The sequence below is a fragment of the Raphanus sativus genome, chromosome 6, assembly GCF_000801105.2.
Source record: "Raphanus sativus cultivar WK10039 chromosome 6, ASM80110v3, whole genome shotgun sequence".
Lineage (NCBI taxonomy): Eukaryota > Viridiplantae > Streptophyta > Magnoliopsida > Brassicales > Brassicaceae > Raphanus > Raphanus sativus.
Window position 1 is genome coordinate 13,632,582 of NC_079516.1, and position 15,139 is coordinate 13,647,720.

At 30.3% G+C, this 15,139-nt stretch overlaps 2 protein-coding genes, 1 non-coding gene and 1 pseudogene across 3 annotated transcripts; 3 read left to right on the forward strand and 1 right to left on the reverse strand.

Moving 5' to 3' along the window:
* The first annotated feature begins 1,314 nt into the window (after positions 1–1,314).
* LOC108837705 (pectin acetylesterase 9-like) lies at positions 1,315–9,129 on the forward strand. The gene is made up of 12 exons (XM_056988680.1): positions 1,315–1,719; positions 1,996–2,078; positions 2,999–3,128; positions 5,909–5,988; positions 6,132–6,218; positions 7,756–7,880; positions 7,973–8,033; positions 8,108–8,167; positions 8,249–8,326; positions 8,433–8,538; positions 8,622–8,770; positions 8,855–9,129. Exons 1-12 carry the CDS (start codon positions 1,578–1,580, stop codon positions 8,999–9,001), a joined length of 1,248 nt encoding a protein of 415 aa, XP_056844660.1. The 5' UTR covers positions 1,315–1,577; the 3' UTR covers positions 9,002–9,129.
* Positions 9,130–10,188: 1,059 nt separating this feature from the next.
* LOC108837807 (40S ribosomal protein S11-3-like) lies at positions 10,189–11,174 on the forward strand (annotated as a pseudogene).
* Positions 11,175–11,591: 417 nt separating this feature from the next.
* On the reverse strand, positions 11,592–11,663 carry TRNAQ-UUG (transfer RNA glutamine (anticodon UUG)). The gene has a single exon. It is a non-coding gene; the product is annotated as a tRNA-Gln (tRNA).
* Positions 11,664–12,852: 1,189 nt separating this feature from the next.
* On the forward strand, positions 12,853–14,518 carry LOC130495563 (transcription factor SRM1-like). The gene is made up of 3 exons (XM_056986976.1): positions 12,853–13,223; positions 13,522–13,869; positions 14,263–14,518. Exons 1-3 carry the CDS (start codon positions 12,853–12,855, stop codon positions 14,516–14,518), a joined length of 975 nt encoding a protein of 324 aa, XP_056842956.1.
* Positions 14,519–15,139: the final 621 nt, after the last annotated feature.

Below are 15,139 nucleotides of genomic sequence, written 5' to 3' on the forward strand. Positions count from 1 at the left end.
TTCGACGCTATATCCATCGACTGGTGGTGGCCCACACATGACCATCTCCATTGTCCAAATTATTTCAAGAAAAGATATAGATTTCCCAATATAATTTGTTTGTTCCTGGTCTACGCACTGTTTGTCGATCCTACACATAAGGGCATGTTTATTGTAGTTCTTAAGGTGAAATTTTTATATTACGCTAAAAATTCCACTCTAAAAACTTTAAACTAGATTTAATTCTCTTGTGGATGTCTGTAAAAGTCATTGAAAATTTATTTAATTCAAATTGAAGTAATTTTCTAAAATGACATTTTTATCATAATAATTACAATTTATATCTCTGAATTAATAACAATAAACAAATCAATCATAATTCATTTATTTTGTTTGATTATTTTCTATCCAACTTTACCAAACTTAATTAATTAATCACAAATCATTTATATTGTAGTTATTTATAATTAAACTTACCATTATTTTCTTACCAAAAATTTATCATAAAGCTAAACAAATTTATTTAAAAATGTGACTACGAACTTTAAATGTTATATATTCATCTATATTATTATTTCACTTCGCATACAAAAAGATAAACTGTAAATGTTTTCATTAAAACATATAAAGTTCTTTTAAATATATGTTAAATAATTTGATGATTAATATAACTCACACATATATATTTGAATTATAAAATATAATAAATAAATTTCAATTTAATATTTTCTTCATAAATAAACACATACAAGTGAAATTTATTTGGTGTTTAAAAAACTTAGAAACATATCTATTTATCTTACTAAAAATACATTTTATTTTGGAAAGATATACTTATCAACATACATAAACATGATGTTGTGTGTTATAATTTATAAATAAATACATAAAAATGATTACTATAGTTAAAAAGCATTAATTGACGAATATATTATACAACATATCATTTTGATTAGTTTTATATCCAACCGCAATATGAACAATCAATATATTATACAACTGTCAATCTATCATAAATATTATATATTAAAAATTGAAAACACCCATAAAGACAAATGTTTATGTAACCATTACACTCTTTTGACGTGAATAATTTCATGTGTGTATTCTATTTAAACAAACATCAAAAGTATGTACGGATCAAACTCTAGTAAAAAAATATAATCTTATTTGAGTTTTTTGAGTTTTTCATGTAAATAAACAAGAACAGAAAAGTGAATAATTTAATTTTTGGTCACATGTCTCTTTACACACACACATGAAAGATAAGTTATGTCTCCATGTGATGAATTGTGAATGCATATTTGTACTGCATATATGTATATATAGATGACGAAAGTTTCTTTGTGCCTTTCAAAATCCTAAGCTCTCTCAGTCTTTCTCCTTTCCGCTTACCTCTTGCCCACTTGGCCTCTCCTTTCCCTTTCTTCACCAAATAACTTTCCATTATATTTATGTAAAAATCTCTACAAACATAAACGTTTCCATTTCCCTCTCAAGAATCTCAAATATTTAGCTACCAAATTTTCATTTTATACACAACAAGAAGATAAACACACACAAGCATCTAATTCAACAACCCATTTCACCTAAAAACAATGAAGATGCCGCGGCTTCTCGATCTAACGGTGGTGATGGTTCTTCTCGTCTGTGTGGCCCCATCTCTGCCGCTTGTTTCAGGCGACACAGGCCAACGAGTAAGCATGACACTGGTTCGAGGGGCCGCTGCTCTTGGTGCTTGTATGTCTTCGGTCTTTTCTTCTTTTTCATTTGTCGCCTTTACTTTTCTTGAACATAACCATTTGTCGTGTACATAATGCATAACAAAAAGGAATTTAAAAAAAATTGAAATGAGTTCACTATACTTTTTTACCGCAAAATCATCTAATATAAACCACTATCTACTTGTTCTCTAGTCACTATCGTTTGGGTCATTAATTTGACTTTTCTCATGTTAGTTTGTTTATTTTCATACATTTGGATCTATATGTTTTGCTTTTATATTTTCTTTTGTAGTTTGCTTGGACGGTAGCTTACCCGCATACCATTTAGACAAAGGCTTCGGTGCTGGATCAAACAATTGGCTTTTGCAGTTTGAGGTAATTAAATTTTACTATACTCAAATGGTTCATGCACAAAAAGGTTATTATTCTTCAAATGGTTTAGTTTATTTAAATAATACCTTTAACAAGTATCACTCATTTGCTGCGAATATTGAAATTAGCAACAATTTGGTTAGGGAATTATCTTCATTGGTCCGGTCCATCCTTAATTTAGTTCGTTGCTTAAAGTATTGCTGTTGTAAATTTGTAACCAACCCCATAAATAGGCAAATATAATTGAATACAGCTAGCTAAGCATATGGAAGAATCTTACATATTAAAAAAATAATCTTACATATTTACAGCGTAGTTGTTTCTGATAATTAGCTATCTATAAAATATTACGTTAGCATTAAAATTTTAATAATGATTTAACCATAATTACTGTATATCAGATATTTGTTAGGTTATAACACGATTAGAATAATACTAATAAGATCAACGAGGAGTTAGTCTAATAGTTTTTTTTTGGTAAAATGTTAAAGTTAAAATTATATTAGTTAATAGGTGTCTAAAGGATCATAAATTCAAGCCTTGTTGAAGATATCTCCTTTTCAGAGAAAAATAAATTTAGAATAGTTTGAATAATATGATGTACGAGACAACGGGTTCAGAACCTTATAGTCATTAAAAAAAGTGGCTCGGCACTAAACAAGTTGATCATGCTAATAATTAATTCCTACTAATTTCTCCACACTTATAAAGAGAGTTGAGACATGTTCATGAACAAAACATAGTACGGAGCCGATTTAGGAACTTCAGACCAGCATAGAGTCTTGAGCTGTAGTTGGATCGTGTCTCACGCCTTACACATTATGACGCGCATGCATTTATAACATTCTCTATTTATCTCCATATATATTAATGTAAAGGAGTTGCACAACAACAACAAAAAAATAATGTAAAGGTGGTTACAGGGAGGAGGATGGTGCAATGATATGGCATCATGCGTAGATAGATCAAAGACCCGTCGAGGTTCGACACGTTTTATGAGCAAAACCGCCGTCTTCACTGGAATCTTGAGCAATAACGCCTCTTTAAATCCAGGTCATTATTTCATAACTAATCCATTATCTTATACGAATTAATACAAATCTAATCTATTAAGTAGCTTATTAAGTGAACATGTTTGCTTGTGGTATGGTCTCTCTTTCACGTGATGGTTCAAATGTTTCTGTTAAATTCAGCTTTCCTTTAATAAAAATATGCAGAAATAAATAAGTTTTCGCTTTGTTCTCCTTATTTGCTTTTGTCTTTGTCCCCTTCCTTACGAGCACTGACACACACGTATCGTATACAGCTTCACGTATCGTATACACAATTACACATCTATTCTATTAATTCTTCGACATGACCAGTTGCTGGTCGATATGAAGTTATGTCCATTAATTATTTCAATATTACATACCTTTTAAATATACTAACTGTTTGGAAATATAGGTAACCACCACGTATATTGTCTATCAATTGAGCCCCACCAACATGTTAACTGCTTCACTAAATTTTAATTAATCAAAAATAAAACAGCAATTAAATAAAAATGTGTCGATTTATATGTTTCTTAATTATCTGGAACAAAACCAAAAATCTTTCTTCTAAATCTTACCACCTTTTAAATTTCCTACTTTCCAAACTTAAGTTATATCGATTTGTGTTCCTAATAAAATGCATCATATCATATTTTTTTCAGTATATATCCAAATTGTAAATATTTTACACAACATTAAGTTTATCAATCAACAAACTACATGATATTATAGGGTTTAACATGGTTTCAGTGGACTTTTAATATAAATAAATGTTCATATAAACTCATTTAGTTTAATAGGTTTTAAATAGGTTATTAGATTAAAAAATATTTATTAAATGTGATTTTATTTAAAGTTAGTGAAGACCATACTAACCTATATATAATAACAGAATATATTAAAAAAAATTCAAACTTTTTGCAAGATTTTGGGTCGGTTTTCGGTGTTGGTTGGTTTAATATTGGCTTTCAGATATAACACTTTAAGAACCGTTCGAGTATATGAGTAAGATCTAATAGAGTATGAGACTTTGACTTTCAGGTCAATTCTGAGTCGTTTTTTTTGTACAAATTATCTTTGACTAATTATGTTAGGTAACTACGAAGAATATATAATATATTGCAAATTTTAGGAATAAAGTTTAAAAATAATTTATGAAATGCATATGGCACAAATGTATAGTAATGCAAACTTGACATATTTAAAATAGTTATTAAAATTTATATCAAATTAAATTAATATTAAACACAAATATGATTAGAAAAAATAATCAAATATGAAACTAAAATTTTCAAAAAATAAATTAAAACAAAAGATATATTCACCCTTTTAAGGGCGGATCAGAATCTATTAGATTTGTTGCTTTGTATATTTGTATGGGCCTGACAAAAATTAAATTGGATATGATATTTTTTCGCCTAATTGAATTCAATTATAGACTACTAATATACATTATTATCAAACAATTACTATAATTTGTTAATTTTTTTAACAATTCTAGAATTAGTTAATTTTTTAATAAAACACCTACTTAAGTTTAGAAATAAAATGTGGGAAATTAAAATTGTTATAATATAGGAAACTACAAAAAACTATAACATGTTGTAAACTTTATAAATAAAGATTAAAAATAGATTTCCGAAACACATATGATATAAGTACTTATGAAACTTGATTTATTTAATATATTTACATAAAATTATATATTCTATTAATTCATATCATACAAAACTATGATTATATACAAACACACAAATATAAAAATTATATTGCTTACAAAAAATTATAACCAAAAATATACCCGCTCTCTTAGGGCGGGTCAGTCTCTAGTTATTGATTACAAATTAAATCTAATCTATTAATTTAGGGATTATCTACTATTTGAAGTTCTCATTTAAATTTTGGACTCTTTCATAGTTGTTGATAGAATATATCATGCCTCCTATACAATGCAACCTACCAACTTAAATTAAACCAAATCTTAACCAACATAGATTAGTTAAACCTAACCAGTAACACTTTTATAATATTTTTGGTTAATCTCTTAATATAATTAGATCATATAAAACTGAACCACTCTTAAATCAACGAGTTCCATATCATTCCAGACATAAGAGAAAAAGTATCCGACTCATTTACAACGTAAGTATACAAAGACCGTGTATGCTTATGCTCATTGATCTTCCAAAAACCAAATAATTGTGGCATAGACCAACATAGGCTCATGTTCATATCACTAAATTTACTTCCATATATTTACTCTTCACCTACATCATATCACAACATACACAGTTATACAAGAACATACTTTTTTTGTTCAAACAACCAAATAATGGTGGCATATGGTCAGTAATTTTTTAAATATGTTTTTTATATATTACATTTTACTATGTGTATAAGTTTTTTTTTTTGAAAATGACATAACTATGTGTATAAGTTAAAAGGTAAAAGATGTGACAAGGCAAATTATTATACTAAAAAGAAAAGAAGATTAAATACAAACTAATAACAAGTACAACACAAATTATAACACTATTAAATTCTATATATATTTAATAAAATATTATATATATGTCTAATATGTATATATATATATATATAAATGTTACACAAAATATATATAATATTATATACATATATTATATATACCATATATTATTAATTGAAATTTGACAAATCAATTTCCGCCCTTTAGGGCGGGTCCTAATCTAGTTTTATTTATTACAAGTACTGCACACTGGTTGGACTACACATTATTTTATTTCTGTGTCATAATGTGATACAATTTTATTATATCAGATTTCTACAACTGGAACAAAGTCAGGCTGAGGTATTGCGATGGAGCTTCGTTTGCGGGAGATACACAAATTCGCAACGGGGTAAATATAGCCAAACTACTTGTTTCTCAGGGTAACAAATTTTTTGCTGTACTAAACCGGTTTCAATAACCGGAGAACGTACCAACCCCTCTGGTTTCTGAGTGGTTAGTTACTGACATTTTATCCATTGAATGTATTGACAGGCGTCAATGCTTTATTTCAGAGGACAACGTATATGGAAGGCCATCATTCTTGACCTTCTACCCAAAGGTTTAGCAAAAGCCCGCAGGGTAATTTTTCTTACTGTCCCGGTTTGGTTTGGCATTTTGGTTTAGTTTCACTAACTTTTTTTTTACTTAAAGATACCATTTCTGAATTTTAAAATGTGAAAGTTTTACAAATCGGCATGAAAAAAATACATTGGTAGATGGAGAAATAAACTAGAAACTCATGTGAAGCGAGTTTCACTAACCATCAATCAAGTATCCACATTTTTAGCTTGAGTTACTTCGTAGACTACGTTGTTAATGTATAACTAGATTTTGATCCGCGCTTTTAAAGCGTGGGATACTTTATGATGTGAAATTCCTTTAACAATATTATAAAGTGTATGGTATGTTGTCTATTTAACCTTTTGCATTTAAATCCGCGTTTTTTAAAACTCAATTCAGAGCTGTATTCAATCTGTACTCACGATCTAACCGGAAATCTATTAATCCGATATATAATTTAGTCTAGGTTTCAAGAAATAACCGTTATTTAAAATTTCAATAAACCCGCAAAATAGCAAAAAACCCGATGCTACCAGTTTAATTGAAAAAATGATTGGTGTGGAATCCAATTTGATTTAACTTGTTATTTTTTTTTTAATTTAATCCAATTTACAATATAATCTCAATGTTTTCATTAGATATTTAAATACTTAGCCATTTTAATTTTATTGTACTTTTTATTATATGTGGTAACTCCAACTGTTACAGAACTGTTTAATTGTTTTTTATATTTTATGTGAAACAAAAAATATAGAAAATATATTTAAAATTTTACTAAATTTTTAACATGATTTTTGTTGTATTTTTAATATTGATATGTATAATTATATATTGAATTGATTAAACTATTAACATACATTTTACTTGCAGCCGACCCAATAACCAAATGAGTAAAGCAGTCGGGTACAAAGTCTGCATAAATTTAAAAAACATTGACTTAAACATGTTTTTACTTTTTATAATTTTTATACTTTAAAATTTTATTAAATCTGAACAAAATGATATATGATTTTATATACTAATACCGCGTATATTGATCATATATCTCGAAAGCTGATATAATTTATTAGTTATTTCGGATCTTAATATTATTTGAAGACATTGAGTATTAATAGGATAGTGTCGATAGTGTCGATCTATTAATTTTAGTAGTTAAGTAGGATTTTTCTATTTGTGAAAAAAATATTTAGGATATTGTTTCTAACGTATAAGATTTATTTTACGATTATTTGTAATCTTGTGCAGTATTTAGAAGTTATCATTTTTAAAAAAATTGTCGAATATAGTAAAAACTCTTAATGTATTAAAATTTATTAACTACTTTATGTTGCATATTAATAGGAATATAGTATCTGCAGTGTACCAAATTTTCCATATTAATAGCAACTAAATCTTCTCAATTTAAATAGTTACCATAATATTTGTTTTTAAAAAATAAATAATAATGGCATTCATGTAAATAGTTTGAAAAGGCAAGGGGATGTCAAAAAAATATCTGTTGTTTTAATTGTATTGATACTAAACCGGTCAAACTGACAAATTAACCGGTACACAGGCTCTTCTGACCGGTTGTTCAGCTGGTGGTTTGTCAACGTTTTTGCATTGTGACAGCTTCACGAGCTATCTTCCAAGAACCGCAAACGTTAAGTGCATGAGCGACGCGGGATTCTTTCTTGACGCGTAAGTTTTCTTGACCAGATATATTTTTATCTCTGGTTTATACAGTAACCGGATCGGTTTACCAACATATATGGTTTATATTGGTCTAACAGAATCGATGTAGCATCAAACCGGACAATGAGATCTTTCTACACTAAGCTTGTCTCTCTACAGGTATATTCTAATACTAGAGATCCAACTATTGCTCTCAGATTTTCAACATTCTCATTTCTGAACAAACTTTTCAGGGTGTTCAAAAGAACCTTGATCCAAACTGCACACGTGCGTTCTATCCCGAACCATCTCTGGTACAATCCTACATATCATTTTATACCAACTCTTGTTACGAAATTAATCTCTCGGTGACATTAAAATCTTCAACATTGCAGTGCTTTTTCCCGCAATATGCATTGAGATTCATTAGAACACCAATGTTCATCTTAAATTCAGCCTACGATGTATTCCAGGTTCTCTTTCATTATGCTCTCTAGTTAACTCTACCACGGGTTGGTAAGTTTAGTAGTATTACACTTGTCTAAACCGGTTTATATAATTTTACACTTGTTAAAAAAGTTTCATCATGGGCTTGTACCACCTTCTGCTGACCGGACCGGGCGTTGGAACCGTTGCAAGCTTAATGTGACAGCATGTAATCCACACCAGCTCGATGCACTCCAAGGTTTTAACCCAATTGGTTCAATGTAAATAAGATAACCGGTAAATAATAAGAATTAAACCGAAATTCCGGTTTTTCTTTTGCAGGGTTTAGGACAGACATGTTGGGAGCATTAATGAATTTTGTTAGAAATTCTACGAGAGGTGGAATGTTTATAAACCCATGTTTTGATCATTGTCAAAGTGCGCTACAGGAAACTTGGCTATCCCCCACTTCACCAAGGATCCACAACAAGGTATCTACTTAACCGAGAACTTCATTGTTGGTTTTTAAGTTTCGGTTTACAATAGTTTTAAACCGTATCCGGTTTTGATTTCAGACAATTGCTAGGACGGTCGGAGATTGGTATTTTGGGAGACGAAAGGAAGTGAAAGAGATAGGTTGTTCATATCCGTGTGATAAAACATGTCATAATCTCATTCCGGCATCTACTACAACAGATTCTTTGGGAAATTTGGAAATTTAAGAACAACTAGATCATGACCCGCGCACCTGCGCGGATTTATCTTTTGATTCACATACTTTATATACATGTTGTATATTATTTAAGATTTATAATATAAAAAAAAGTTAGAATAATCCGGAACCAAAAAAAATCGACCCGGACAAAAAAAAAATCAAATACCTACTTAGATCCAAATGTTGAGAACTCGAAGAACTCATACCTGAAATGAACAGATTTATACCCGACCCAATGAGCTAAATTTCAAACATAATATCTTTTGTTCTATTTTTAATTCATTTTTTTGGGTTGGTGAGATTTACTATTTATTCGGAAGATTTTTGGCTAACTTAATGGTATACATTCATAGGTTTCTTTTTTTCTGAACAGGAAAAAAATAAATTTATCTTATATAACAAATTGCTGCTATAAATAATTTTTATAAAAACTAATTTGTAACAGTAATATCATTTTTGTTATAAATTAGTATATCATGGTTTATAGGTTCAAAGTATAGAGTTAGTCGTCTTCATAGTATTACTAATATTGATAGATGCAAGTTAATGAATACAGATAATATATTGTATTATTAGTAATCTGTCGTATAGTATTATATGTTAGTAGATATATTATTAATAATCTATCTTATAGTATAATATGCTAGCAGATGTATCTAGCTTATAGTAAAATATATGCAATATAAGGAAACATGCGTAGTGGATATAATAATAAGGTAAGAAGTGAAAAACTATGGTAATTGTTGATATTAATTATTTATAAAAAGGCATGTCTAATAATAAGTAGATTAATATAACATTAATTACATAAGGTCCAACTTTAAAATCCACCTAGAAAAAGTTGTAATGTTTCTGTTTTAATAAGATAGATTACTGTAAATGTACGAATAATCTTAAATTGAATGTGTAATTATATTTTCTTCTTCTTATTTTATTATCTAAAGGCTCCTAGCGCTCAAGTCTCACATTTTCTTTTGTGTATATCATGAACATTCAGCTTCTTCATTTTGATGGTTTGATGATAAAGTAACCAAGCTTGCAGTGAGTAGTCCAAATTGACAAACAAATAAAGCAATTACAACGACAGTAATATAAATACCTTTGTCTATGTGCTCTAACAAAGAAGTTAACGTTTATTTTTTTCTTTAATAATATGAAACTAAAGACCGTTGAAACAGAAGGCTCAAGCCCAGCTAAAGAGAGATCTTTGAAACTAGGGTTTTTCACCGGAGATTCGTTACCTTGAGTTTATCAGTCGCTGTCTTTGCCTCACCCTCACTGCTTCTCTTCTACATCCTTTTCTTCATCGGAGAGCAGCAACTAGTAGTAGCCATGGCTGAACAGGTCCGGTATCTTTATTTTCTATCTCTTTGTTTATACAATTCTTAAGAATATTCTAATTATTTTCATTCTCTTGCAGACTGAGAAAGCTTTCCTTAAGCAACCCAAAGTCTTCCTTAGGTAAGAAGAAAAAAAAATCTTTATTGTTGTGTTTTACGAGTCGGTCCTTATGATGATGATTTTGTTAACTGTTTCAGCTCGAAGAAATCAGGGAAAAGAAAGAGACCTGGTAAAGGTGGAAACCGTTTCTGGTAGAACATTGGCTTGGGTTTCAAGACACCTCGTGAAGCCATTGATGGTAGCTTCTAAGTTCTAGGTATCCTTAAAGTAGCATTATCACTCATGTTTTGTAATGGAACCCTTGTTTTGTCTGTTTGGAACAGGAACATACATCGACAGGGAATGCCCATTCACTGGAACTGTTTCAGTAAGAGGACGCATCCTAGCTGGTACTTGCCACAGTGCCAAGATGCAGAGGACCATCATCGTTCACAGGAACTACCTCCATTTCGTCAAGAAGTATCAAAGGTAAACCTATTAAGATTATGAACCATCTTTCTTCTCGATCGAGTTTTTTTTTAAAATCCTTGTTTTGATTCAGATATGAGAAGAGACACTCCAATATCCCTGCACACGTCTCACCTTGCTTCCGTGTCAAGGAAGGTGATCATGTCATCATTGGCCAATGCAGGCCGTTTTCAAAGACTGTGAGGTTCAATGTGCTGAAGGTGATCCCAGCAGGTGCATCTGCCTTTGCAAAGAAGGCATTCACTGGAATGCAAGAGTTTCTTGAAGTTTATGGAGGTTGTTCTTTGTTTGGTCTGGTACTGATTCTCTAGAAATCGACCTACTTTTGTCATCTGAAATCACTATATTCAGTTGTTCACTTGTTCTGTCTTTTTGGTATATCTCTATCTCTGTATAAGAATCCATCGCTTTGTCTATAACAATTTTTTCGAAACAAGTTGTACGATTTAAAGAAAATGCTTGTACTGAGCATAACACAATCACATGATTCATATCCAAAAGAGAGTTATTCCAAATGTTAGAGAAAAAAAGTCAGTTTGAATGTAATAGTTTTAGGGTTTAGTAATTCAGTAGGCGCAACTATGATGAACATAAGAATCGACTTATTGAAAATGTTGACATTATTGGGCCAGAATAATAATAATACATAGGCACAAAATGTGATGGGTATCTAGTTTATGATGGGTATATAGTTGAGGACTTAAAAGTTTGTCTTTTAGGCAAAAATTAGGTCCTACCGAGAGTCGAACTCAGGTCGCTGGATTCAAAGTCCAGAGTGCTAACCTCTACACCATAGAACCAGATGTTTTGTCTATCAAAGTAGCTTTTTCTAGTTTTTAATATTTAAGATTTTATTATGTGAGAAATATCTTATGTGTAGAGTTTTATTATTCGACAAAAGAAAACTCATGATATCATCCGTGAAAGTTCTATAAATTAATAATGTTGAAACTTCGATAATTTATTTAGATTTATGTATTTTGAAATATGCATCTATGCAAAATTAAGAAAACTAAATACTTAATTTTACGGCGTATATATTAATTAAATTGTACGTATACAAATTTTATGTTGTTAATATTTGACTATTTGGTGTTAGAAAAATATACCGTAAATCTAAATTATTTTAGGTTTAAGGAGACAAAATAACATTAATATATTTAGAAAAACTTTAGATAGATTTCAATCTGAATAAGTACACAATATATTTTAATATTTACATAAAAAATAAATTAAATAGCTATTAATTTATATTTATATTGGGACCATATATTTATATAAGATTTTTCAACAAAATATCATTTATTATCTTATTTAGATGTGTCATATTTTACAACGATCCACTATGATCTGTTAAAATATATTAATTTATCGTATTTATTAATTTATCGAGTATTAATTTATGAGATTTTCAGTGTACATTAATATATAGTAAAAATGCATTGACAAATTTTAGTAAAATTAAATTTTTGCCTCATGATGACGTTGAAGAGTTTAGACTTGTATGCAATTGTTGTTGTCACTTGTCAATAAACATAATAAAAAGTCTAAGCACAGTTTTCTTCATTCCTAAATCTGTAAATGAAAATATAGATTTGTTTCTAGTATTGTTTATCACCTGTGATATGATACAATGTATTACCATTATGCACCATATATGGTTAGGACTTAGGACTATAAAATTAGGAAAGTAAGGAAAAACAAAAAAGGAAACCAAAAATAGTATGTTTATGTATATATAAAAGTTATAGCTACCTATGTATATGCATTTATCATTAACATTGTTTCTTTCAAATGATTAATATGTTCTCTTAACATTTTTCACCAAAAATGATATATATGTTGTGATCCTTCTCCATGTAGGTTCAGTAGCTCTTGAAATATCTGGGGTTTTATCAAATGCTAGTTCTTGGGATTATAGTCATAGTGTATCATTCTCAAGTGTTGGTCTAACGTTTTCTTGAAGGTTGTAATAGATTTACTTAAGAAATGGTCGTAGGGGTGAAAACTAGTGGTGGTTCATTTTGGAGTAGGGATGATGATATTGCTTTTGAGAGAGCTCTTGCGGTTTATACCGCCGAGATAGATAATCGTTGGGAAAAGATTGCTGATGTTGTTCCAGGGAAAACTTTAGAACAAGTTATAAAACATTATGAGAAGTTACTTCGTGATGTTATGCTGATTGAATCTGGAAGCATACCTTTTCCTGATTATAACGAGGTTCCAGAAGAAACAAATGTTAGAGAAAGATGCATTGGGGAACGTGGTATTGATCACAAATGTAAGTACAAGCAAGAAGATGAACCAAAACCAAAGCCAAACCGACGTAAGGCGATTCCGTGGTCACCGCTCGAACACAGGTTAGTTACTACTACTTTACTACTTCTATCCAATTATGCATGATTTGATCCGGTCCGAAGCATACACGAAGAAATAAAACAATTTTATGCGATAATTTTAATTGTATATAAAAATATTATTAAAGTTTTATATAAAGAATAAAATCACAATTTTATGAAAGTGTAAGACGTTTTAATTTATTTTTCAAAAGTAAGACCGGCACTGTACATAATTTGAGTGTTAGCATTTTATGTTTTTAGATAGTTATGTTTTTAGTAAGATGTTGAATATTATGATTTTTTGTTTTTTTTGGAACAGTCAATTTGTTCTTGGTCTAAAAAAATATGGGAAAGGTGATTGGCGTAGCATTTCTCGTCACGTAGTATTGACAAGAACACCAACTCAAGTTGCAAGTCACGCACAAAAATACTTCGCACGTCTTAAAGCTACGAACAGAAGTAGACAGAGACATAGCATTCACGACGTCAACATCGCTGAAAGCAGTAACATCTCAGCAACGGAAGCACCAGTCACATGGCAAGACGCTCAAGCCACTTCAAAACCATCATTTGACCATCATGCATATGAGACACCTACCATATGGAACACAAAAGCCTCTTCACAACCATCATCACTAGACCATCCTACCTATGCGACACCTACCATGTGGAACACACAATCCACTTCACCACCATCATCACTAGATCATCCTACATATGTGACAACACCTACCATATGGAACACACAAGCCACTTCACAACCATCATCACTAGACCATCCTACTTATGCGACACCTACCATGTGGAACACACAATCCACTTCACCACCATCATCACTAGACCATCCTACATATGCGACAACACCTACCATATGGAACACACAAGCCACTTCACAACCATCATCACTAGACCATCCTACCTATGCGACACCTACCATATGGAACACACAATCCACTTCATCACCATCATCACTAGACCATCCTACATATGCGACGACACCTACCATATGGAACACACAAATCACTTCACCACCATCAGTACTGGACCATCATGTATTCAGGACACCTACCATATGGAACATGCAGGCCGCTTCGCAACCACCAGAGAATGTTCCTGGATATGGCACATCCTCTATCGGACAGTCAATGGTTACACCATATGTCTTACCTTATGGAGCTGACATGAATCTCTTGGCGGCACCTTACATGGCTTACGGGGTTCAACATCCTTCGGTACCTCACACCTCAGTTTCTCGTGCACCGTTCAATACAGGTCTATTTTCAGACAACATGACATATATATCTACTTCTCGTTAGGTGTAGTTGTATTTTATGCTTGTTAGTGTGTAATGTGTTAAACATTCAATTTGACGCGTTCAATTTGGCTTGTCACTCGCGTCAAATTATTTTGTTTTATATTTTATTTACTCTTTTATATGAAAATTGTGTTATTTAAGGGAACTACATTATATTATATTTTAATTATTGACAATTCTTTTTTTTTTTGTAAAGTGTTACATGTTTGCGTATTTATTTAATTTAAAAACCAAATTTGTTTGTAAGATTAAGTAATTTCAAAATCTAACTAGCATAGTGTTAATTAATATTTCAAATTTACAGATTTTTTCTTATAATTTAAAAATGGTTATACATTTATGTATTTTAGTTTATTTTGAAAATTTATATGAAACTTATATTTTTGTGAAATTTACTAATTAGTTTTAAGTTTTTTCTTATGGAATACTATATATGTCCACTATGAAAACAACTTCAAATTAAAAATCAAAAATCAAAATTCTATCTGAATCCATATGCAAACCGATTCAAAATAGATTTAATTAGAATAACTTCAAAAGTCATAAATAAAAACTAAAATTACAGAAATATAAGGGTAAATTTGAAATTGACCGGAAGTAAGAGGGTCTACATAAGTAAATG

Excerpts from the sequence above, each read along its gene's own strand:
- LOC130495563 (XM_056986976.1), top strand. The coding sequence starts at position 12,853 with ATGGTCGTAGGGGTGAAAACTAGTGGTGGTTCATTTTGGAGTAGGGAT. Across the intron at positions 13,224-13,521 it reads TGGTCACCGCTCGAACACAG|TCAATTTGTTCTTGGTCTAA; the intron begins GTTAGTTACTAC and ends TTTTTGGAACAG. Across the intron at positions 13,870-14,262 it reads ACCTATGCGACACCTACCAT|GACACCTACCATATGGAACA; the intron begins GTGGAACACACA and ends TCATGTATTCAG.
- LOC108837705 (XM_056988680.1), top strand. The coding sequence starts at position 1,578 with ATGAAGATGCCGCGGCTTCTCGATCTAACGGTGGTGATGGTTCTTCTC. Across the intron at positions 1,720-1,995 it reads GGCCGCTGCTCTTGGTGCTT|TTTGCTTGGACGGTAGCTTA; the intron begins GTATGTCTTCGG and ends TTTCTTTTGTAG. Across the intron at positions 8,771-8,854 it reads CACCAAGGATCCACAACAAG|ACAATTGCTAGGACGGTCGG; the intron begins GTATCTACTTAA and ends TTTTGATTTCAG.